The following is a 27,176-nucleotide window of genomic DNA, read 5'->3' on the forward strand; positions in this document are numbered from 1 at the left end:
GACTGTGACACTCTCTTTGAGTCTTTCTGTGTGCTTGCGCCAGTAAAGCAAGCTGCCATGTGTGAACTGCCCCATTGAGAGGTCCACGTGACAAGGAACTGAGAGAACTCTCTAGCCAATAACCAGTGAGGAACTGAGACCCTCAGCCCAACAGTTCCATTCTGCCAACAAACAGTGAGTGAGTGAACTTGGAAGCAGACCCAACCCCAGTTGAACCTCTTAGGTGACAATGCAACCATGCCCCACACCTTCATTGCGTTCTTGTGAGAAACTTGGAAGCAGAGGACCTACCCAAGTTATGCCTGGGTTCCTGACCCATAGGAACGGAGTTGTTTTAACTTAGTAGTGACTTGTTATATAGCAATAGATAACTAATACCCATAGTTAAGTTCAGAGTCAGTGGGGGAATATCCAAGGGTGTGGTTATAGGAAGAGTCATTATACAAATTATTCACACATATTTGCAAACAATTTACTATAGGTGGACTTTTTCCAGCCTTTGGGAGTCTGAGATGGAATAATTTTCACTACTTCAACAATTATTTATTCTCTGTGCTTAGAACTGGGAACGAGATGGTGAACAAGACAGAGGCCATGTTCTTGCCCTCAAGGAGCTTACAGTTTGTGGCAGGGGAGGGGAAGAATGAGGAAAGATATTAGTTCAATAATTCCTTCTTTCATTATTTGTTTAAAGTTGTATGAAGGGAGAATGTATATAAGAGTCTAGGTTGGTCAGAGAAAGCTTCTTTGAGGAAGTGGCACATAAACTGAAGAGGCAGGCAGGACAGGAAGAGAAGGAAAGAGGAAAATTCCAGACAGAAGGGTAGCATTCTTAAAGGGGAAGTGGAGAGGTGGTCAGCACCAATGGGACAAGTACCTGTATATGATCAAAGTGTATCTTATCATGTAATAATGATGTTGTGGGTTATGGTTTTAGGGATAAATGCAAAAATATTTATGGATGAAATTATTTGATGTCTGGGATTTGCTTCAAAATAATCCAGTGGCAAGGTGGGGGTACGAGTGGGTGGAGCTATAAAGGAAACAAGAATGAGTTAATCATTATTGAAACCAGGCAATGGGATCAAGAAGGTTAATTATACTAGCATCTCTACTTTTGTATATATTTTCCATACTAATACTTTAAAAACTTGCATCCTGACAGCACATCTTGAAGTCTGTAAGTATATATGTTTAGAGGTCAAAGGACATTTATTTCCTCCAGCTCCGCTGCAGACAGTAGAGGTTAATAGTATCTTTAGGGCAAGGGGATGGAATGAGTTTTATGTTATAGAAAATGTAGAGGCTTCTCAGCTTCAGATCATGTGGCTAACCTAAAATAGGGAATTTGGGTAATTTACCTTGCCTCCTGGTTAAAGTGCTATATTGCATTATTTCTCATGCTCATTTTTCACTAGCTGAGATGGTATGGTTTCATATATAGTAGAATCTTCTACCATGTTTCACCCTAGAGTAGAAGGCAGGGGAAGGATTCTGTTTAAATATCAGCAAAATGCTGTAAAGATTCTGTTATAAGGCCTTACATAATATGGGTGGTATTAGAGTGCTTATGGGTTGGGGAAGGAGAGATATAGGGTAGAAGAGATGGGAATCCCCCTTTGTTCAAAAAATTCTGGGTTGGCTTACTACAGCAATAATGGATTATGGATTTATTTGATGAAGTTTTCCTTTTTTTTGAAGATTTTATTTATTTATTTGACAGAGAGAGACAGAGCGAGAGAGGGAACACAAGCCAGGGGAGTGGGAGAGGGAGAAGCAGGCTTCCCGCTGAGCAGGGAGCCCGATGCAGGCCTCGATCCCAGGACCCTGGGATCATGACCCGAGCCGAAGGCAGATGCTTAACTGACTGAGCCACCCAGGCGCCCCAAGTTTTCCTTTTACTCATGTTATTCTGAGGTGGGTCAGACTGTGAAATTAATAGCCAGAATAGATAGATTTTATGAGTCAGGGATGTATTTCATTAGAATTTTTTTCAGGAGAGGGGCGCCTGGGGCTGAAGCTGAAGAGATGATGCTTCATATTTATAGCTGTTTCAATGTTATTAGGTTTTGGGGGAACCATATTTTGTGATTTTGATTCTGACCTTTCTTGAAAATTCCATTCCCACTAAATTGAGTCTCTCCCTAACCCCTAATAAATGAAGACTTCACTCAAGTCAGATATATGCAAATTACATTTCCCTTCTCAAGCGAAGGTTAAATAAAAGGAAAATTATGAAAGATTGCTTATGGCAGCAAGGATTTTCTGTGCTTGAAGATGAATTTCGTTGTTTCAAAACCATGACGAGTCTCCTTGTCAGTGCAAAGCAGGAAAGGAATAAAGTAACAGAGAAAGTGGACCTGGGCATAAACATGTTCCCACACAGCATTTGTACTGAAAGGCTTTGTTGTTGTTCCCTAACCTTGGCAATTACAGGCATTTCCTTTGCTCTGAAAAATGGTTGGCAAAAAACTGAGAGTAGGTCCCCTCCTTTTCTGTGTTCAAGGCTAGGTTTGGCCTTGCTGCAGGGAAATGCTAATTCCCAACCATGCTCCCTGGGAGCCAATGGTTTGTTTTCTCTTCACTGAATCCAGCCCGGGGTGGGTTCTCAGCAGCTGAGCCTGGCATGGAAAATCTATTTGGAGCAACTCGTCCCCAGGAGGGAAGAAGGCAAGCTGATGGTGCGGAGGAGCCTCGGCCACCATCCGGCCCAGTCACACCCGCTGGCCAGGGCAGGCATTAACACACAAAGGCACACACAAGAGTCCATGGCAGGCAGGAGTCCTGTTTGTGTGCCCACACCCACAGGTACCACACACACCCAACTCTGCCCATATACGCACTGGGCACACACACTCGACATACCGGGCACAGGTCCCACAACGGCACACATACCATACACATATACACAATACATATGTCACCACATACCATGCGCATATACACAAAACGTATGTAACCACATCCACCCGCACACTGTGTACACGCATACACAACTGCACAGACTACACAGACCACATATACTCATACACAAACATACACACCACCCACACTCCGCATTGGTCGTATACATCCATGCTACATTCTCCTGTATACACACACCTCATCACACACCAGGTAACGGTCACATGCACCATGCACACTACACACATTCCACATATACCACGTACACACTTAACATCTCCAACCACACACACATACCCACCGCACATACTCAACATAATCAGACACACCCACATACCACATACATACCAAACTACACACCCATGCAACACATTCCACACACCAGTCTTGTGCACCGCAAATGCATCTCTCTCTCTGAGACACACACACACACACACACACACACACACAGCCACCCCTCCCCCGCCAGGCTACTTCCCCGCTCAGCAAGGTGGGGCTGCAGCCCCCATGGAGACTGGGGCTGGGGAGGGAGGGCGCCCTCAGGGCCAGCGGGCAACGGTTCCCGCGGGCGCGGAGGCCCAGGGCGGGAGGCTTGGGCCCCCGGCGCGTGGCGGAGTGGCCGCGCCGGGAGCGGGAGGCATGGCCTGGGGGACTGCGCGCGGGCGTGAACGCGCGCGCGCCTCCGAGGGGCCGCTGTGCCTACTCTGGGAGGCGTGTACGAGGGAAATGTGAGCCGCGTGTGCGGAGAGGCTGTGTGTATGAGAAAACCTCGCTCGCAGACGCGCCGGGACCAGCCCACCGAGCGGCTCGGGGGGGGCGTGTCCTCGGTGTGCACAGCCCTCGGTGGAGTTCTCGAGACGACCCAGCTCGGCGGGAAGTGTGTGTGGGAAGTGCGCGTGTAAGCTGCTGTGCCTGTGAACACCAAGCCGCCGAGGCGCTTGTATGTTCACAATGGCCGTCTGTTGGTCGGCGTCGGTCTCGGAGGCATGACTGTGTGTGTCAGGGACTTGCTGTGACGGGAGGGGACGCCGACAGCGTGTGTGAAGAGGCCGGGATCGCTGACCGACGCTTGGCGCCTGCCGGGGCCGGTGGGCGCGCGCGCCCGTGTGCGCGCGCGCGTGTGCGCGTGGGGACGCGGCGCGCGCCGCGGCGGAGAGAGGCAGGCGGCGGCAGGCCCGGCGGCAGGCCCGGCCCCCGGTCGCAGCGCTCGGGGCGGCTCCTCTGCGAGCCTGGGACGCCGCGCTCCCGCCGCCACCGCCACCAGCAGCACCGCCGCCGCCACGCGCGCTGGCGTGACTCCCGGCCCGCGGCCTCCCACGCCTGCTGCCGGCTCGGCTTCCTGCCCGCCCAGACGCCGCTTCTCCCGGCCTCCCGGCCTCGGCTCCGCGGAGGGAGCGGAAATGAGTGCGGCGTCGGCGTCGGCGCCCGAGCGGGGTTGGAAGAGCGAGAAAGTGGACGAGGCTCAGGCCCTGGCGCGGAGTTGCGCTGCCCGCAGACCCGACTTCCAGCCGTGCGACGGGCTTTCCATCTGTGCCACGCACAGCCACGGCAAGTGCTTCAAGCTGCACTGGTGCTGTCACCTAGGATGGTGTCACTGTAAGTCGAGCCGCGTCTCCCCGCCTTCCGCCACCGTCCCGGGGCGCTCGCGAGGCTGTCCGGGGTCGCGGCTGGGACTCTGCGGCCCCGGGGGCTCAGGGCTCGGCCGGGGTTGCTCTTTTGATGGTTGGGGCCACCGTGGGCTCCGGGCGGGCGCTGACCTGGCGCCGGACGCCTCTGCTGGCGCTGCCTTGGCAAAGAGATGAAATCCCATGGGGAGCCTATAGCTTTAGCCACTTGTACAAAAGGGGATCTCCCCGTCCCAGGAAAACTGGAATCTATTTTTGTTTTTTTTTCTTTTTTTATTTGAAATGACCAGGCAGTGTGCTGAGAAATGGTAGAGCGCCGTCAGAGTTGACAGCCAGAGGGGAAGCCTTTTTTCAGGGCTGGTGGTTAAACGTGCTCTCCCTTCTTTCTCACTTTTGTCTTTTCCAGGCTGCTCTTTAGAAGAAAGAGCCCTTGGTAATCGAATTGTGGCCCATTTATTGTATCCAAATTGAGAAAGCGCTAAAGTGTAAGGGACAGCTTAGTAATACTACTAAGAAGTTAGTATTAACAGTTTGGAAGGATAAACTCTTTCAATACCCAGTTGTAGCATATAGAGCCAATATAGGAGACTGTTTTAAAATTACAAAATAAAATGAATGAAAGTAAGCTTTAATGATATTAAACCAATTTATAAAAGCCAGAACTAAATGGGCTAGGCCTTTTCTCTATGTTTATCTTGCCTGTGTTTTTTTTAAATGGATTAAACTTAAGTAGCCATTTAATCAGAATTCCACAATTTGATTAGTTCATGGTATTAGGTCTGCTATATCCAATAAATCATTTTTTAAAGAAATATGTTATAAACTTAGTTTCCACATACCCTTATAATGGAGGTTTTTGGCATGTTTATTCAGGACACAAATTCTCAAAGTGATCTTAAGTTAAAATTGTTTTTTCCTTGTTGGTTAGAAAAAAATGGCTCCCAACAAGAGATGCAGTACGCTGACAAGTCCTTGTTTACGTTAATTGAACATAGTGAGATATTTTTAAATTGAGCTTATGACTTAAAGGATAGAGAATTCCTACATTTTCTTTACATTGAACAATATTGATTTTTGTGTGTGTGTTCTGTGTCCTGATGGTTCAGTTTCTTCATGTATTTCATTATTCCTATTGCTCTCAGATCCGTTCCCCATTATAAAGCATCATTTCAGTGGGGGACAGGGTACAAAGTTGGAAGTAGCAACTGTAGGAAACCTGTGATGCTGAAGTGCACAAGTACGGTGAATCTGGTGAGAGTCCATTTCCTAGGGAAATATAGAGTCCTAGTATAGAATACGAGGAACATTAAAGATGGTCAGTTCAGTGCCTGTCTTATTTAAGCAGCCTCTCCACTAAGTACAACATCCCTGATGGGAACCTTGCATTCTTCTCAGGAAGCTGCTTAAGACATCTTTGATTCTTAAAATACTCTCATATGGAGCTGAAATCAGTTACTTTCTAACTTCTTTCCATGGGTCTTATTTCTACCTTACGAAATCATATAGAACAGTCTCATCCTTTTTCAGAACATGGCTTTTTCAGCTCTTCAGATAAGCATATGAATATTCCACAGACATAGACTATCTTCTCTCTGTATGCCCAGACATTGTCACAGTGTCTGGCCTGAACTAGATTTGAAATTCATGTTCATTGAGTGACTCAATGAAAGTAGCCATCATTTTCCTCTCAAGGCATTGTTTTGTCCTATTTATAAATCTCTGTTCCCTCCTGCCTCTCCTTTTGTGGAGTGGTATCCAGGGTCCTGAGCATCCTGGTTGTTCTGTTCTGAACATGTGCCAATATGGTTATGATCCTTTGAAGACTGTGACCCTCCCTTAGAAGGATACACAACATCCCATTTGTGGTCGGATCAGTCCAGCATCGAGCAGGACTGCTGCCTCCCATGTTTGAGATACTGCTACTGCTGCATCTAGCATCACATTAGCTTTTCTGAAATCCTCATCATACTGAGCTTGCTGCTGTCAGATTGAAGTAAGACTGCTGTCAATTAAAGTCATTAAGCCCCTTTTTTGTTTGTTTTACGTATGTGTCAATTAAGTCATGGGACTTGCTCATCTCACAGTTCTATATGTATTTTTTTTTTTTTTGGACACTGATTGATACCTTAGATATTTTTCCCTATTAAATTTCATCTTAATTAGAATTAGCCCATTTATCTGGCTTATCACTGTTTTTTCAGATCCCAGCTCTTTCTTTTTTTTTTTTTTAAGATTTTATTTATTTATTTGAGAGAGAGAGAATGAGAGAGAGGGGGGAGGGTCAGAGGGAGAAACAGACTCCCTGCCGAGCAGGGAGCCCGATGCGGTACTCGATCCAGGGACTCCAGGATCATGACCTGAGCCGAAGGCAGTCGCTTAACCAACTGAGCCACCCAGGCGCCCCCACCTCTTTCTTAATACATATTTGTGCCACCTAGTTTCATGTCAACCATATATTGGATGAAGGCAGTAGTATAGTAGCCTTTTGCATCTTCATTCAAATTATTGATGACATTTTTGACTAGGAGAGGGACACAGAGAGGCATCCTGAACGTTGTGGGTAGAACAGACCTTCAAGTTGATGGCACTTCATTAAGAAACACTCCTTGTTATGATCATTCAAATAATTAGCTGGCACTTAGTTATACTGTTATCCACCTTATATTTATCTTAACCATATGGTGTAATGAGAGCCTGGTCATATACATGGTTGAAATCCTACCTTGTTGAAATCTGATACTATTTTTATTGCTTCTTTTTGGTATAAGTCTATCTATAAAGACATTCTTTAAAAAAAAAAAAAAGGAAATTAGATTAGTCTGGTTACTTAAGTTGGTTCCACAAATGCTTACCATTTTTGTTTCAAAGGGATTAGAAGCTGTTTTTTAAATAAATAATCTGAATTTAGGAAAGGATTGATGCCGAGCATACTGGACTATTTTGTTGTCAATTCTGTTCTTTTCTCTTTTATTCTTTATTTTTAAAACAAATCAGATCTACATTTATTTGCTTGTTTCCGGTCTTTGGCAACCCTCCAGGTCTCCATGCTTCCTCCACTAGCGGTGATTCAGTGATCACATTCACGAGGAGCTTCATTTCATTTAGAGCAGCAAGGTGCTCTGTTACAGTCTTCTCACCTATACTGGGAATCAATTCTTTCTACCCTTTTTTAGTCCAAATACCGTTTTTCTTGGGGAAAAAAAAAAAGCAGAGTTCACACATTTGAGAAGTTCTGCTTTCTTTTTGGCACTCATGAACATTACAACATCAGTCCTAAGCAAAATTCTATTAATTCTGTTGAACGTGTATTGAGCACCTTCTCTTTGTGAGACATTATTATGGAAACTAGGGATACAAATATTAATACAGCTGGGTCATGCCCTCTAAGCAGAGTATAAGGACATGATTCATGCTGTATTTAGTTTTGTATTCCTTTAAAATCACAATGATATGGGTGAAAAAACGATCAGCTTGTTCACCAAATGAGAAAATGCTGAAATGAGAGGACCACTTTGATACTTGAGAGAGGTATTTCAGAACAAATGAAGAAAGTTCAGCTATATATGATTTATGTTAAAGTTGTGAAATTCATAACCTTATGAAATAGAAAAGGTTGATAATATATACATGTTTATAAAAGATATATAAAACATGTATACATAGATGTGGTACTTGTATTATTAAAGGAAATAGTTTATTTGGATAATGGCAGATTTTGAGGACTATTTCTGGGAGGAAAACTATGAAATGTTCTGTAGGTGTCGCTGTCAAAGAGAGATTATTGGGTTAAATAAACTGTGGCCCTGAATATGTAACTTTTTTTTCCCCCATAAGGAGTGATATTGGATGGAATTAATGAGTGAAGGATTCCAAGAGGAATTTTGAGAGAAAAAAAAAAGACATGACTTGTCTAGGGAAGAGGGATTGGAAAAAATAAATCATATGCAGATATTATAAAGTAGATTTTGTGGCTAGAGCAAGTAGAATATTTAGAAGGCATAATACATTAGACTGTTGAGATGTAAGGGGGGGATGAACAGGAAAGGTGAGAAGTCTGAAGTTTCAGTTGATAGAGACCTTAACATTATAGTAATAACATGGGCAGTAGAGGAATGAAACTAGCAAGGGAGATTATTTTGGTATTAGTGTAAAAGATAGATAGAAATTCATACAATAGTATCCATAAGTGGAAATTGGAATAGATGAGATTTAGAGAGGGAGGAAGAGGAAAGTTATAAAGGATAACTTCTAGACTTCCGCCTAATGCTCCTTGGATGGATGGTGGTGCCATTCATTCACTAACAATACAAAATACTAGAGATGAACTAGGGTTTGACTGAACATGGATTGTGAATCCAGTTTTGAATAATGAATCCAGGGAGACCATGAATTCAGTTTTGGATCTGTTGAGTTTAAGCTGCCTTGTCATCACATGGTAATGTCAGTAGGCAGTTGGGTATAGGGATCTAGAACTTAGAGGAGAGGTCTGCACTAAAGATAATATGGAAGTCATTTACTTATTTTTAGATTGTAGTTGTGGCCATGATGAAGCAAGAAGACCACCAAGGGAGAGACTATAGTATGAGAAATGAAAATGCTTAGGCTTTCCCTTTAAAACACTAATATTTAGAGTGTTGGGTATAGGAGGATGAACTCGCAGTAGAGTCTAAGAAGAAATGCGAGAGAAGAAAAATGTGGAAGGTGGTTTTTTTTTTTTTTTTGCAGATTTTATTGCAGAAGCCAAGGGAAATGAGTGTCTTAAGAAAGATTATGAAGATTAGGGGCACCTGGCTGGTTCAGTTGGTGGAGCGTGTGGCTGTTAATCTCAGATTTCAACAAGGTATATGACCAGTTCGAGGCCCATGTTGGGTGTAGAGATTATTTAAAAATAAAATCTTTAAGAAAAGAAAGAGTATGAAGATTAAATCGGTTTTTGGCAGGTTATTTCTTAGATATTGGCAAAATATACAAATAGTGATTTTCTTTATTACTGCAGAGGAGGGTTAAAGGTTTAATCCTGCAACAGTAACTTCAGGAATATATTTAATTGCAGTATTTAGTCACAGTTATTTCAATTCTTCAAAGTAGAAAGAGAAGAATAGAATGACAGGAGCTGGGGCGCCTGGGTGGCTCAGTTGGTTAAGTGTCTGCCTTCAGCTCAGGTCATGATCTCAGGGTCCTGGGACTGAGCCCCGCATCGAGCCCCTCACTGAGCTCCGCATCCGGCTCCCTGCTCAGCGGGGAGCCTGCTCCTCCCTCTCCCTCTGCTGCTCCCCCTGCTTGTGTCTCTTGCTCTTTCTCTGTCAAATTTTATAAATAAATAAAATCTTTAAAAAAAAGAATGACAGGAGCTGAGAGTTAGGACACAAAAATTATAGTTAATATTTTTTGAGTGATTACTTCGTGCCAGAGTAAGCTTATTAAGCTAAGCACTAAATAGACAATTATGTCATTATGTCCATTCTACGGTTGAGGAAAAAGGCTTAGGGGAAAGTTAAGTAACTTTCCCATGGGCACATAGCTAGTAAAAGTAGAAACTGGATTTGGATCCAGGTCTGTCTGATTCCTAGGACCTACACTCTTAACCACCATAGGTTCTACAGAACGATTTAAAATTAATATGTACATCAGCCGTTTTTTGGCTCCATTAAAGCCAGTGATGGGGAAGGTTGTTAAGAAATGGGTGGAAAATTGTTAACAGTTGCAAAAGTGAATACAGAAGAATGAGAACTATAAAGAGGTCATAGGATGTGATGGGGAATGAAATCTAAGTTAAGAATTAAGGAAGAAAAAGTGATTAGTAGGTGACAGGGGTGGGTGGGGAGTGTACGTGGTATGATGTTGGTGCCATCAGCAGAACTCAGAGTTGGCTTAATAAAATCACATAATAGATGAGTTCAGTTTTCTGCAGAAGACATCTTAAAAGATGTCTGTCTTTTTCAGATTGAAAGCTGGAAGAGTGGGACTTGATGTAGTCTAATAGATGATATTAACATATCTAAAGAAAGATTGTCACAGCAGAAGGTGGATGGGCAGCTTGGAAATACTGAAAAATGGAAATTGGAGAGGCAGAATTTGGAAGTGTTTTTTCAGGATGTTCAGAGAAGGTGATAACACTGCCCAGAGCTTAAATATCTGGTCTGTATGATTGAACTATCATACAAATATTTGGCAATAATTTGGTTTCCTATTTATAGATTTCCTTTAAGGGAGAGAAGGAGCTGATTAGAGAATTTAACTCTCAGGACCTTTGGGTAAATACACTTCTCATTAGTTAGTATATTAGCATTGTGGTTTTTGTGTTATTCTATTTGTTCTGTTTTCCTGCTTCTGTACAACTAAGGGGAAACTCACAGAGTCAAGTTCTGACTTCCCCAGGGTAAAGCCAGCTGTTTTTCCTAAGCGGCATCTCAATCATATCAGTAACAGTTGCTACAGAAAATATACTTAAGAAGTTTGACAGTGGGGGCGCCTGGGTGGCTCAGTCATTAAGCGTCTGCCTTTGGCTCAGGTCATGATCCCAGGGTCCTGGGATCGAGCCCCGCATCGGGCTCCCTGCTCAGCGGGAATCCTGCTTCTCCCTCTCACACTTCCCCTGCTTGTTTTCCCTTTCGATGTGTCTCTCTCTGTCAAATAAATAAACAAAATCTTAAAAAAAAAAAGTTTGACAGTGAAAACTAGCAAAAACAAAAAAACAAAACAAAAACAAAAAAACCACGGAGTGGTCATTTGACTAGATGAAGGAGTCAGCAGGTTTTTTCCTAAGAATGAGGGTTCTTACCACGACTAGTGGTTGAAGGAAGAGGATATAGATGTTAAGAGGACAAGTGCGACATTAAGTTCGGAGTGAGATTCCTCAAAGCTTTTTAGAGATAGAGAAAAGTGATAGGTTTTTTCCACCCACATGGTGCTTCAATCATGGACACACATCAACTTCAGCAGTAACAACGACTGTGCTTATATTTGGGCATATCTTTTTGCATGTAATCTTTATATATGTAGGCATCATCTTTATGCATGGTCAGCTCATTTAAACCTCACAACAGCCCTGTGGGGTAGGTATTGTTATCCTACTTTTTTAGATTAGGAAACTTTTCAATGGTCACATATAGTCACTTTGGCTGCATACGGTAAATGTACATCAGAATCTCTCAAACCAGCTGGCAACCAGGGCTCTGGGTGAACTTGGTTCCACTCAAGGTACAGTGAGGATGAGTTTCAGCTGTTTTACATTCTTTCTGGAAAAAGCAAGAATTAAGTAAATGAAGTAAAATGAGGATGGCTTCTGATCTTATTTTTTTATTTTTTATTTTTTTAAAGATTTTATTCATTTTAAAAAAAGATCTTATTTATTTGAGAGAGTGTGAGAGAGAGAGAGCACGAGTTGGATGAAGAGCAGAGGGAGAAGCTGACTCCCCATTGAGCAGGGAGCCTAATGCAGGGCTTAATCCTGGGACTCTGAGATCATGACCTGAGCTAAAGGCAGACACTTAACTGACTGAGCCACCCAGGCACCCCTGGTTTCTGATTTTCAAGGAAGGGCAATTGTATGCAATATGAGCATTTTCAGAGTTGTTGTAAGCACTGTAAAACGGTGCTTTTAAAAACTAATAATGGGGATGCCTGGGGGCTCAGTTGATTAAGTGCCTTCTGCTCAGGTCATGATCTCAGGGTCCTGGGATCGAGCCCTGCATCGGGCTCCAGCCCTGCATCGGGCTTCCTGCTCAGCAGAGAGCCTGCTTCTTCCTCTCCCTCTGCTGCTCCCCCTGCTTGTGCTCTCCCTCTCTCAGATAAATAAATAAATAAAAATCTTTAAAAAAATAAAATAAAAACTAACAATGTATTGGTATAATATGAAGCTTCAGTCATCTCATATCCTCAGGTGATCCCTAACTGGGGCAAGTCCCCCACCCCTTTTTGTTGTTGTTGTTAGATTTGCATGCATACCATTAATTATTGCTGGCTTCCATGCCTGTTGAACTTAGGGACTTGAACTAGATAGCTTTTGAGGATGTTTCTAGGATAATTTCCTACATTCCAAAACCTTCATTTTATTTAGGTTTGTTTTCTCATACTGTAGAATTTCATTAATTACAAGAAAGAACATTTTTAGAAAAATTAAGTGTTGTTAATTCCAGACCATAATAGGAATACGTGTTTAACAATCGAAAGTTATCTGGTAGAAGATTTGCTTTCTTGAAAAACAAGGAATGGTTTATACATAGAACAAGGAAGGCAGAATGTAATCCTAGAAAGGGCAAGGGCCATGGAGTCAGACATTGGTTTGAATCATGGTTCCTCCATTTATCAGCAGTATAACTTTGGGCAGGTTACTCAACCACTCTCAGCCTTAAGGTTCCCTCTGTAAAACAGGAATAAAAGTCCTATTTCACAGGGTTGTTGTGAGGATTAAATGACACAAGCAAAGTACTTACTGAAGGTATTCAGTAAAGGGTGGCATCAGGCCCTCCTCAAAAAAACCAATGAACAAAAATTGGAAATACCAGATAGTATAATCATCCTGAGGGCAGGCTCTGGTGTTGGACTAAGTGTTTGGATCCTGGCTCTGCCCACTTAACTAGTTATGTGGTTTGGGAGAAGTTAACCTCTTTCAGTTTCCTCACTTTTAATATGGGGTTAATAATAGTACCAGTCTCATAGTGTAATGATCATCAGTCCCCAACTTAGCAACTTCCCCCTTCCACAAATGTCCTCGTTTAATCTGAAATTCGCTTTGTGACCGTACTCACTTGTTCAATTAAACACTCAAACCAACAAAGATAGTAAAAATATACATTTTGAATATTGCATTTAGAAATTACTGAGTTTTTTATTACCCTCATTGTTGGAAGGCCTGTTTTGTAATAGTTATTATGTGATGACTATCTACTTTTTGTCCTGAAATCTTACAGTGTGCTCCAACTCCCAAGCCCCTTCTGTGTCTCGTTTTCCACCATTGTTAAGCAATGGATACTTCTGGTTAATCAGATATACCAATTAATAGAGAGCTTTCATATACAGCAAATATGGCTCAACAGGTTTCAAAAGATCAGAATATTATAAAAGTTACATTGTATTGAAATGAAATGGAATATATTTAACTTGAATGATTTAGAAGCCTTGTCAGGATCCTGTGGTTGATACTTGGCCATCATTTGGAATGCTGATTTTATATGGAAAAATGGCAAAATTACTACTTGATAAAGTAGTCCTGGCTGCTAGAATGCTGGACAAAGTCAACTTAATTGTAGTCTTTGCAAATTACCTTCTCAAGTTCACAGAATTTTTGTTTTGTGTTTCTCTTGTTGTTATCATTGGTTCTTCAATTTTCTGATATTTAACAGTATTCTGTAAGTACACTGCCAAAAACGTGCAATATCTGGAGTACCAACAATGTATAATAAATCCCTCTAGCTGTGTCTGCACAATGCCCTAGAACAGTCTCTTCAGGACAAATCCTTTAACTTGCCTAGTGCTTATCTGTCCATTTAAAGCTAAACATTTTGGTGTAATAGAGATGTATATTTCTTCCTCTGTATCTCATTATAATGGACTTCAGTGAAATAAAAACACTAAGAGTGTAATAATTTGTTATTCTGTTTAGACTCATTTGCTTTATCTTTTTCTGTCTACATGCATACATGCATGTGTACATACTTTTTCCTAAACTATTTAAAAGTTGCAAATATCATGATATTTCACCTAAATATTTCAGCATGCCTCTCTTAAGAATGAGGACATTTTCCTCTATAATTACAATACTAATCACATCTAAGATAATTAACACTAACTCAGCAATGCCATCTGATATACAGTTTCCTTAATTGTCAAAAAATGACTTTTAGGAGGTGCCTGGGTGGCTCAGTCGGTTACGCATCTGCCTTCTGCTTAGGTCATGATCCCAGAGTCCTGAGATAGAGCCCCGCGTCGGGCTTCCTGCTTGGTGGGGAGCCTGCTTCTCCCTCTCCCTCTGCTGCTCTCCCTGCTTGTGCTCTCACTCTGGCTCTCTCAAATAAATAAATAAATAAATAAAATCTTTTTAAAAAATGACTTCTATAGCTGACTTTTAAAAAAAATTCAGGGTCCAATCAAGATTTATAGATCACATTTCATTATTATAATACTTTAGTCTCCTTTAATCATTCTAGAATAATCACACTTTTGGGGGATGACATTGAAATTTTTGAAAAGTCCAAGTCTGTAGAATGTCTCCTATTTTAAATTTGCTTAATTGTTTAATCATGATTAGATTTAGGTTAACATTTTTGTTGAGTTTATTACGTAGGTGGTATTGTATCCTCCTTACAGTATCACATGAGGAGGCATAGAATGTCAAGTTGTTCCACTACTGCTAATGCTAAGGTGATAATCACAAGTCCGTTATAAAGATACCACTTCCTGGGGCGCCCGGGTGGCTCAGTTGGTTAAGCGACTGTCTTCCGCTCGGGTCATGATCCTGGAGTCCTGGGATCGAGTCCTCCTGGGATTGAGTCCTGCATCGGGCTCCCTGCTCAGCGGGGAGTCTGCTTCTCCCTCTGACCCTCCTCCCTCTCATGCTGTCTCTCATTTTCTCTCTCAAATAAATAAATAAAATCTTAAAAAAAAAAAGACACCGTTTCCCCTTTGTTGCTTTTCTTTTTTAAACAATTTTTATTCCTTTGTTTTTAATACAGTATTTGTGGGATGACTACTTTGACACTGAATGAATATCCTCTTCTCTAACAGACTTTAACCTAGTGATTTCAGTATTGACTGAAGAGTCTTAAGTGGATCACTTATTATATTGGTGGTTCCAAAATGGTGATTTTCTAATTCTGCCATTCTTTCTACCATTTGAAGGCATTGTTTTATAAAGAAGAGGTTTTTCTTTTCTACCTATATCCCTTTTTTTAAGTATTACTATAGATAACTTGGTTCTTTTTTATTCATTATATTATAATTAAGTACCATAACTTTTTTGATGCTCAAACTGTCTTAAATTTGGCCAATGAGAGCCCCTTCAAGCTGGCTTCTGTGTCCTTTTGACATGCCCCTATCATTTTTTGAGTACTTTCCTATTTTCTGGAACAAATTGTTCCAGGCTTACCTTGTATTTTCTCTGCCTCAGACCAAAAATCTGTTGTTTTTCTAAGGATCCCATGTTCCTTTTAGTGATGAATGGCATGGAAACTATTATCTGGGCTTTTGGTGTGCTTATTTCTACTGGGATGGTACTGTATTTAGGCCCTTTCAGTGAACAGATTTAGGAAGTGTGTGTGTGTGTGTGTGTGTGTGAGAGAGAGTGTGTGTGTTTCCATCCTTCACTTTCTCCATTCCGTGTTTGTACCTCGCTTCTCTGTGGGTAAAAACCCTGGTTTCCAATACATCATAATATTTATTCATTTCCTCTATCCTCAGCTACACACAAGATAGTTTAGGGATTATTACATTAGTACCAATACCAACAACAACAAACTGATGAATAAAGTCTAAGATTCTTTACATGTTTTGGTCTTTAGGCTATATCCCAGGAAGGATGTATAGTCAGCACTGTCTTGAGAAGTTTCTTGAAAAAATTTTCTGTGTGGCAACCAAGTTCATTTTTTTTTTGATTCTAAGCAGTTTTGTGTTCACTTTTTAAATCTTTTTAAAATTAAACTTTTTGGGCGCCTGGGTGGCTCAGTCGGTTAAGCATCTGCCTTCGCCTCAGGTCACGATCCCAGGGTCCTGGGATCAAGTCCCGTATTGGGCTCCTTTCTCAGCAGGGAGCCTGCTTCTCCCTCTGCCTGCTGCTCCCCCTGCTTGTGCACCCCCTCTCTCACACACACAAATAAATAAATAAAATCATTTAAAAAAATTAAACTTTTTATTTTGAAATAATTTGTAGATTTATATGCATTTGTGAGAAATAATACAGAAATCTCATGTATCCTTTATCCAGTTTTCCAGTAGTAGCATCTTGCAAAACTGTAGTACAGTATCAGTTGGATACAGCCAAAATAAATAACATTTCCATCATGGCAAGTTACCTCATGTTACCCTTTTATAGCCACACTTAGTTTCCCTACTGGCCTACCCCCTCATTAATTTCTGGCAATCACTAATCTGTTCTCCACTTCTGTAATCTTACCATTTCCAGAAGGTTTTATAAATGGAATCATATAGTATGTAACCTTTTGGGATTGGCTTTTCTTCACTCAGCATGATCTCTGGAGATTCATCCACGCTGTTGAGTGTATCAGTAGTTTGTTCCTTTGTATTGTTGAGTAGTATTCCATGGCATATATGTACCATAGTTTAAGCATTCACACATGGAAGGGCATCTGGTGTGGCAACTTTTTAGTTATTACAAATAAACCTGCCATAAACGTTTGTGTACAATTTTCTCTTTGAACAAAAGTCTTCATCTCTCTGGGATAAACGCTGAGGGGTGCAGTTGCTGGGTTGTATGTTAGTTGCCTGTTTAGTTTTTTAAGAGGCTGCTAACCTGTTTCCCATAGAGATTGTACCATTTTATATTCCCACCAACAATGTATGAGTGATCCAGTTCTTGTCAGCATTTGGTGGTGGTGCTCTTTTTATTGCAGTCATTCTGATAGATGTGTACTGATAACTCATTTTGATTTTAATCTGCATTTACCTATTAACATTCATGTGCTTATTTGCCTTTTGCATATCCTCTTTGGTGAAATGCATTTTATCCATTTTTTTTAGGACTTTAGTTTCTTAGAGCATTTTTAGGCTTACAACAAAATTGAGATGGCGGTACAGAGATTTCTCATATATTTTGCCACCACACATGCACATGTTTTCCACAGTGGATGCACCAATATACATTCCACCAGCGATACACACGGGTTCCTTTTTCTCCACGTCCTTGTCAACACTTACTGTCTTCTTGATTCTAACCATTCTAATGGGTATAAGGTCATATCTCAATGTGGTTTTGATTTGCATTTCCCAGATGATTAGTGATGTTGAGCATCTTTCCATGTGTCTGATGTTTGTATGTCTTCTTTGGAAAAAGGTTCTCTGAAATTTTTAATCAGATAATGATTTTTATCATTATTTGGTGTTGAGTTGTATGCGTTCTTTATATGTTTTGGATATTAACCCCTTATTGGATATATCATTTGCAAATATTTTCTCCCGTTCGGTAGGTTGCCTTGTCATTTTGTTGATGATTTCTTTTACTGTGCAGAAGCTTTTTATTTTAATGTAGTCCCAATAGTTTATTTTTGCTTTTGTTTTCGTTGCCATAGGAGTCCTATTTAGAAAATGTTGCTATGGCCAGTGTTAAAGAAATTACTGCCTAGGTTCTTTTCTAGGAGTTTTATAGTTTGAGGTCTCACTATTAGGTCTTTAATCCACTTTGAGTTTATTTTTGTATTTGATACAAGAAAGTGGTCCAGTTTCATTCTTTTGCATATAGCTATATGGCTTTCCCAGCACCATTTGTTGAAGAGACTGTCTTTTCTCCATTGTGTATTCTTGCCTACATTGTCATGGATTAATTGACCATTTGAGTCACACACATTTGACTGTGAGTTCACTTCTGGGCTCTGTATTCTGTTCACTGATCTATGTGTTTAACAGTACGATACTGTTTTGAGTACTACAGCTACTTTGTAGTATATCTTGAAATCTAGGATTGTGATACTTCCAGCTTTATTCTTCTTTTTCTTTTTTTTTTTTTTTTTAAGATTTTATTTATTTGACAGAGAGAGCACAAGCAGAGGGAGAGAGAGGGAGAAGCAGGCTCCCCGCTGAGCAAGGAGCCCGATGTGGGACTCAATCCCAGGACCCTGGGATCACAACCTGGGCCGAAGGCAGCCACTTAACCGACTGAGCCACCCAGGCATCCCTATTCTTCTTTTTCAAGATTGCTTTGGCTCTTTGTGGTCTTTTGTGGTTCCGTACAAATTTTAAGATTATTTGTTCTAGTTCTATGAAAAATGCTATTGATATTTTGATAGAGATTGCTTTGAATCTATAGATTGCCTTGGGTAGTATGGACATTTTAACAATACTCTTCTAATCTCTGAGCATGGGATGTCTTTTCATTTATTTGCATCATCTTCAGTTTCATAGTTTTCACAGTATAGGTCTTTCACCTCCTTGGTTAAGTTTATTTTGATATTTTATTCTTTTTATTCTTTTTGGTGCAACTGTGAATGGATTTGTTTTCTTAATTTCCTCTTTCTGCTACTTCATTATTAATATATAGAAATGCAATGGATTTCTGGGTGTTAATTCTGTATCTTGCAACTTTACTGAATTTATTACTTCCCGTAGTGTTTTGAGGAGTCTTTAGGGTTTTATGTATAGTATCATGTCACTGCAGATAGTGACAGTTTAACTTCCAACTTTCTTTAAAAAAAAAAAAAAGATTTTATTTACTTATTTGACAGAGAGAGACAGCGAGAGAGGGAACACAAGCAGGGGGAGGGTCAGAGGGAGAAGCTGGCATCCCGCTGAGCAGGGAGCATGACACGGGGCGTGATCCCAGGACCCTGGGATCACGACCTGAGCCAAAGGCAGATGCTTAACGACTGAGCCACCCAGGTGCCCCAACTTCCAACTTTCTAATATGAATGCCTTTTATTTTATTTTTTCTTGTCTGATTGCCATAGCTAGGACTTCCAGTACTACGCTGAGTGAAAGTGGTGAGAGTGAACATCCTTGTCTTGTTCCTGATCTTAGAGGAAAAGCTCTCAGTTTTTCACCATCGAGTATGTTAGCTTTTGTTTTTTCATATATGACCTTTATGTTGAGGCATGTTTCTTTAAACCCATTTTGCTGAGAGTTTTTATCATGAGTGGGTGTTGAATTCTGTCAGATGCTTTTTCTGCATCTATTGAGATGATCATACAATTTTTATTCTTTGTTTTGTTAATGTGGCATATCACATTAATTGATTTGTGAATATTAAACCATCCTTGCATCCCTGGATTATATCTCACTTGATTTTAGTGAATGATCCTTTTAATGTATTGTTGAAAGCAGTTTGCAAATATTTTGTTGAGGATTTTTGCATCTGTGTTCATCAGTGATATTGGCCTGTAGTTTTCTTTTTTTGTGTGTGGTGTCTTTGGTTTTGGTATCAGTGTAATACTGACCTCATAGAATTTGGAAACCTTCATAGTATTTGGAAGCCTTTCTTTCTCTTCTACTTTTTGGAATATTTTGAGGAGAATAGGTATTAACTCTTCTTTCTTTATTTTATTTTTTTTAAAGATTTTATTTATTTATTTGACAGAGAGAGAGCACAAGTAGGCAGAGAGGCAGGCAGAGGGAGAGGGAGAAGCAGACTCTCCACTGAGGAGGGAGCCCGACGTGGGGCTCGATCCCAGGATCCTGGGATCATGACCTGAGCCGAAGGCAGCCGCTTAACTGAGCCACCCAGGCGCCCTGGTATTAACTCTTCTTTAAATGTTTGGTAGAGGGGCGCCTGGGTGGCTCAGTTGGTTAAGCCACTGCCTTCGGCTCAGGTCATGATCCTGGAGTCCCGGGATCGAGTCCCGCATCGGGCTCCCTGCTCGGCAGGGAGTCTGCTTCTCCCTCTGACCTTCCTCCCTCTCATGCTCTCTGTCTCTCATTCTCTCTCTCTCAAATAAATAAATAAAATCTTTAAAAAAAAAAATGTTTGGTAGAATTCACCTGTGAATCCATCTAGTCCTGCACTTTTATTTTCTGGTAGTTTTTTGATTACCAATTCAATTTCATTTCGAGTAGTTGGTCTGTTCAGATTTTCTGTTTCTCCCTGATTCAGTTTTGGATGATTGTATGTTTCTAGGAATTTAATTATTTCTTCTAAGTTGTCTAATTTGGTGGCATATGATTTTTTGTAGTACTCTCTTGTAATTCTTTGTATTTCTGTGGTGTCTGTTGTTACTTCCCTTTTGTTTTTGATTTCATCTATTTGGGTTCTTTCTCTTTTTTCTTGATGAGTCTGGCTAATGATTTTTATTATTGATTTTGTTTCAAATAATCAATAATTTCAAATAATCAATGATCAATAATTATTGATTTTGTTTATCTTTTCAACCAGCTCTTGGTTTAATGGATCTTTTCTATTTTTTGTTTGTTTGTTTAGTTTCTGTGTCATTTATTCCTTCTCTGACATTTGAATTTTTTACCTTCTATGTAAGGAACTATTTTTTCCTGGCTGCTTTTAAGATTTTTTCTTTGTCTTTAGTTTTCAGAAATTTGAATGTGTTGTGTCCTGGCCTAAATTTTTTGGGGCTTATCCTGTTTGTGGTTTGCTCAGGTACTTGAACCTATATGATATGTCTCTAGCTAAATCTGGGAGGTTTTCAGTCATTATTTCTTAAAATCATTTTTTAGCTCTGCTTTTTTTTTTCTCTTTGGGGACTTCAGTAACACAAACATTAGATTTTGTTGTTGTTATGGTCTCATGGCTTTGACAGCTCTGTCCATTTTTTTTTTTAAGTTTATTTTCTCTTTTCTATCAATTGGGTAATTTCTTTTTTTATTATTATTTTTTAAAATTTTATTATGTTATGTTAGTCACCATACAATACATCATTGGTTTTTGATGTGGTGATCCATGATCCATTGTTTTCGTATAACACCCAGTGCTCCATGCAGTACGTGCCCTCCTTAATACCCATCACCGGGCTAACCAATCCCACCTCCCTCCTGCCCTCTAAAACCCTGTTTGTTTCTCAGAGTCCATAGTCTCTCATGGTTCATCTCCCCCTCCAATTCCCCCCTCCCATTTTTCCCTTCCTTCTCCTAATGTCCTCCATGCTATTCCTTATGTTCCACAAATAAGCGAAACCATATGATAATTGACTTTCTCTGCTTGACTTATTTCAGTTAGCATAATCTCCTCTAGTCCCATCCATGTTGATGTAAAAGTTGGGTATTCATCCTTTCTGATGGCTGAGTAATATTCCATTGTATATACGGACCACATCTTCTTTATCCATTCATCTGTTGAAGGGCCTCTCGACTCTTTCCACAGTTTGGCTATTGCGGACATTGCTGCTATGAACATTGGGGTGCATATGGCCCTTCTATCACTACATCTGTGTCTTTGGGGTAAATATCAATTGGGTAATTTCTATTGTTCTGTCTTCCTGTCCATTGAAACTTTCCTTTTCCATTCTTCTGTTGAGTTCATCCACTGAGTTTTCTGTTTTAGTTACTGTATTTTTCAGTTCTCCTATTTGTTTGGTTCTAATTTTTCTATTTGCTGAGATAATTTCTTTTTTGAGACTTTATTTGCCTTTGTTTCCAGCAGGTTTATAATTGCTCACTGAAGTATTTTTTGAAATAATGTCTTCTTTAAATTTCTTGTCAGATAATTCTAACATCTCTGCCATCTCAGTGCTAGCATCTGTTGATTGCCACTTTTAATTCAGTTTGAGTTTTCCCTGGTTTCTTGGTACAGCAAGTGATTTTCAGTTGAAACCTGGACTTTTTTGTGTTATGTTGTAGGACTCTTGATCTTAAACACTCAGTTTTTACCGGATTTTTTTTGACACCACTCTAGCAAGGGAAGGGGGCACTGCCTCATTACTGCCAGGAAGAGGTACAAGTCCAGGTACTACCCTCAGCCTTCACTGACACCTAATGGAGGGGAGTTTTCCTTATTAGTGCTGGGTGGGAGTGGGTTCTAGCTCTCCAAGAGGTTTCCACTGACACCACAGTAGGGATGACCTCATTACCTGACTTTCCACTAGGTCTCTGACACCACTTGGCTAGAGTGTTGAGACACCTTATTAGGGCTTTTCAAGATTAGAAGTCCAGGTTCTTTCTCTCCCCCTGGTCTTTGCTTTCATGGATTGGGTGGAGTACACAGTTTTTTCTCTGATGTTTGGTTGGAATAGAGTGATTATTGTCTCAAAGTTTTCTGTCATGCTAGGTTGTTCCTTGTCCTTTGGCCAGAGAGAGCAGACATTTGTTGGGACATCTTTTGTCCGGTTCCGTTGGCTTCTTTGGTTGACATTTTCTCCAAGCCTGGCACATATCCACGCAAAAAAACTGGGAACTCACCACCATGTTGTTGCTTGGGCTCTGAGGTCACCAGGTGGTCAGCCTTTTCTTCCCTCTTAGGAGTCATCTTCTCTTTGTTTTATATATAATGTCAAGGGTTTTTAGTTGTACTTAGTAAGGAAGAATAGGAAAAAGTATGTCTACTTCATCTTCCTGGAAGTATTTGTCTCTATCATCTTTTTTTTTTTTTTTTTAAAGATTTTATCTATTTTTTGACAGAGAGAGAGACAGCGAGAGAGGGAACACAAGCAGGGGGAGTGGGAGAGGGAGAAGCAGGCTTCCCGCTGAGCAAGGAGCCCGATGTGGGGCTCGATCCCAGGACTCTGGGATCATGACCTGAGCCGAAGGCAGACGCTTAACGACTGAGCCACCCAGGTGCCCCTGTCTCTATCATCTTGATTTGATTTTAGTTTTTGGGTAGGTACTCAAAAATCAAAACTGTATAAAGGAATACTGACAAAAATCTCATTTGTATTTCTGTACCTTCCACCCCCTTCCAATTCACCTCCTCCAGATACTCATTTTTATTAATTTTCTATTTTGTGTTTCTTTCTGCAGAAGTAAGTGTATTATATGTGTGCATACACACATTTGTGTATTTATGTACACATACACATTCTTATTTCACCTTCTTTCTTAAACCAGAGTTAATCATACTCTATTACTTACTGCATCATGCTTTCTTATTTTACTATTTATTTCTAAAAACCCATTTCATAACCATTCATGGAGATCCTTCTTATTTCTTTATGCCTGCATAGTGCTCTGTTGTGTCTATATGTGCCATCGGTTTTTAACCAGTTTGTTATTGCTGGGCATTTTGGTTTTTTTTTTTCTCCTATTTTGTTACAAATAATGTTGTAGTGGATAAAAGGCACATATACTGTATTTTTGTAGTGGTGTATCTTTAGAGTAAAGTCCTAGAAGTGGGGTTGCTGGATCAAAGAATACATATTTTTTTGTTAGATACTGTCAAATTTTGCTCCATATGGATTGTACCATTTGTCTTCCTACTAGCAGCATGTAAGAATTCCTATTTTCTCATAGTCTGGTAGAGTGTTTTGTCAAGCTTTTGAGTTTTGGCTGGTATGATTGGTTAGAAATGGTATTTCTTTTCTTTTTTTTTTTTTACGATTTTATTTATTTGACAGTGAGAGAGGGAACACAGCAGAGGAAGTGGGAGAGGGAGAAGCAGACCTCCCACCGAGCCGGGAGCCCGGGCTCGATCCCAGGACCCTGGGACCATGATCTGAGCCCTTTTAAAGGCAGATGCTCAATGACTGAGCCATCCAGGCGTCCCTAGAAATGGTATTTCGTTATAGCTAAAATTTTCATTTCTCATGTTATGAGTGACATTGGGCATATTTATGTTTGTTTTTACCCCCATTTTTCAAAGATATTTTCACTGAGTAGAGACTTCTAGTGTATTGAATATATCATTCCACTTTTTTTCTGCGTTCACTGTTACTGTGGAGAAGTCAGTGGTAAATTTGTCACTTCTTTGAAGGTTATCTTTTTTCTCTCTGCTTTTAATTTAGCCTCTTTGCCTTTGATGTTCTACATTTCATTGTGTGTCTATATGCATTATTCTTTTTCTTTATCCTATTTGGGATTCATTTAGCTTCTTCAGTCTGTGGATTGATGTTTTTCACTCTTCAGATTTTATGATTTCCCTATTCTCACTATTTCCTTCTTTTGGAACTCTAATTAGATGAATTTTATATTTTCACTTTATTTATCTGTGTCTTTTAAACTTGGTTTCATATCATGAATCCCTTTGTCACTCTATCTTGCATTCTCAGTAATTTCTTTAGATATGTCTTCTGGTTTACTAGCTTTTCATTTGGGTTTAAGCTGTTATTAAATTAATCCATTGAGTTTTTACTTACTGTATTATTTTACAGATGTTCTATTTGGCACTTTATCAAATAGTCATTTTGAAAAAGACTTGCTCATTTTAATAATTACCTTGTTTTTACTCATCTTTTCAATTCCTTTTATTTCTGTAAACATAACAAGTATACTTATTTTATATTCTATTTCTGATTGTTCCAGAAGTTTTGTAGATCTGATTCTACTGGATGTCCAAAGAGTCTTGTTCATTTGTATATCTTGTGATTTTTTTTTTTACCTGTGAGCACCTATTTCTTGGAATGTTACCCGTGGGAATTCCTCCAGACAGGATTTGCTTTTGTTTCTGTTTGATGTCCTATGGACATATTAGTACAGGATTGCTTTAAAGTAAACAAATAGCTTGACATATTTGGACCACCTAGGAAACATGAGGTTTGGTTAAAACCTGTCAAAGGACAGCTTTCGCTCATGAGTTAGCATTTTTCTTCCTTCTCTCCTCATATGGTCTAAGTTTCAGATTTGTAAAACTCCTGTAGGAGTATGTTTATTTCTAATTTAGTGTTATAACACTGATATCAACTTTATGGGGAGTTTCTTCTTAGACTATTTATGGTAAACCTTAAGCTTTGTCTCTTGAACAAAGCTCCCACAAGGTCAGAGAAACCAAAGCTCAGGTTCACCTATTCTTGCACATATCCTCAAAGTAAATTCCATGTTCATTTATACACTCATTTCTCTGAGTTTCTATCTTTATTTAGATTTTGGCCTGATAATTCCATACTTTTTTTCAGTTCATCAATGTAGTGGGAATATTAAAATTTTTTCTAGCATTTAAAAATTGTGTTTGGCAGGAGGATTAGCCTGGCTGCCTAGTAAACCATACAATCAGAAACAAATCTATTTTTAAAATTCCTACCGTATGGTATGTCTTTTTAAAAATTGCTTCAAAGGTTTTTTGGAACAACGTGGAATATAAATACATGCACATGTGAATTCAGTATAATAAGAGGCAGTAAGTATAATAATTATCTTGTTAACCAGATATTAGACTATAGGCAAACTCTACTATAACAAGGTACTGTTACTTGGTTCCTTTTTGTTGAGCATTAAGTGCCTCCATTCAGATCATGGAGAAATTATCATAGACTTACTATGGTGAACTTTTGAGTCAGATTACAACTTCTGTAAAATTATTTTGATTTGGGTAAGGTGATAGTCATTTGATTGCTTACAGTTTTGGACTGGCAGATCATTTAAGAATTACTTTTTAAAGCCACAATGAAATACCACTTCGCACCCACTCTAAGGCAGTAATAACAAGAGCAGATGATAACAAGTATTGGCAAGGATGTAGAGAAATTGAACCCTCATGCATTACTGATAAAGTGTAAAGTGGTATAACCATTTTGGAAAACAGCTTGGCAGTTACTCAATATGTTAAAAATAGAGTTATCACATGACTTAACAATTTCACTCCTAGATATATGCCCAAAAGAAGTGAAACCTGTCCACACAAAAACTTGTACATAAATGTCATAGAAGCATTATCCATAATGTCCCCAAAGTGGAAACAACCCAAATGTCCATCAGTTGATGAATGGATAAACAGGGTGTGGTATATCCACACATGGACTGTTACTTGGCAACAAAAAGGAATGTGTACTACTGCTACATGCTACAACATGAACGAACCTTGAAAACATTGGGCTAAGTGAAATAAGCTACAAAATCCACATATGGTATGATTCCAGTTATATGAAATACCCAAAATAGGCAAGTCCATAGAGATAGAGAATAGATTAATGATTCCCACTAGCTGGAGGAGGGAAGAACTGAGTGTTTTAGGGTTTTCCAGAGAAATAGAACCTGTAAATCACACACACACACACTCTCCCCCCATACAACACACAGAAAAGGGGATTTATTATGGTGAATTGGCTCATGTGATTATGGAGGCTAAAAGTCCTACAGTCTGCCATCTGCAAGCTGGAGACCCAGGGAAGCTGGTAGTGTAATTCATTTTGAGTCTCAATGTTTGAGAATCAGGGTTGCTGATGGTTTGAATCCCAGTCTGAGGATTGGCTAAGATGAGGTGTCCCAACTTAAGCATGCAGGCAGGAAGCAAAAAGTAGTGAATTCCTTCTTCCTTTTATTTTTATTTTTTTGTTTTTTTCAGACCCTCAAAGAACTGGATGATACTTACCTACATGGGGGAGGGCAGTCTACTGAGTCCATCTAGTTAAATGCCAATCTCATCCAGAAACACTTCCACCAGCACACCCTGAAATAATGTTTAACCTAGGCACAATATGATCACAAAACAAATAATTTTATGGTTGACATAAAATTAATCACAGAGAGTGACTGCTAATAGGTATGGGGTTTCTTTTCAGTGTGATGAATGTGTTATGGAGTTAGGTAGTGGTGATATTTGCACAGCTTTGGGAATACACTAAAAACTGCTGGCTTCTGTACTTTAAGAGGATGAATTTTATAGTATGTGAATTATATGAATAAAAAGTATGAAAAAAATTCTTAATTTTATACCATATATTGAGAAAGAGATTTCCTTCATTATATTTATTTCTAGTCCAAACTTCAGGGAAAAAGAAAAAGTATATATATAGAGAGAGAGAGAGAGAACATGCACATGCATGAGGGTGGGGGTGCAGAGAGGGAATCTTAAGCAGATTCCATGCTGAGCATGGAGCCAGATTTGGGGCTTGATCTCATAACCCCGAGATCATGACCTGAGCCAAAATCAAGAGTCCAACACTTAACCAACTGAGC

General features: G+C 39.9%; 1 protein-coding gene across 1 annotated transcript in view; it reads left to right on the top strand.

The window, feature by feature from the left end:
- The first annotated feature begins 4,243 nt into the window (after positions 1–4,243).
- The window catches only part of C1H3orf70 (chromosome 1 C3orf70 homolog), an 80,425-nt gene continuing 57,492 nt past the window's right edge, over positions 4,244–27,176 (top strand). Inside the window, exon 1 of the mRNA XM_021692596.1 lies at positions 4,244–4,500. Within this exon, the coding sequence (XP_021548271.1) occupies positions 4,305–4,500 (196 nt within the window). The 5' untranslated portion in view covers positions 4,244–4,304. The remainder of the gene's footprint in view (positions 4,501–27,176) is intronic.

The sequence above is a fragment of the Neomonachus schauinslandi genome, chromosome 1, assembly GCF_002201575.2.
Source record: "Neomonachus schauinslandi chromosome 1, ASM220157v2, whole genome shotgun sequence".
Lineage (NCBI taxonomy): Eukaryota > Metazoa > Chordata > Mammalia > Carnivora > Phocidae > Neomonachus > Neomonachus schauinslandi.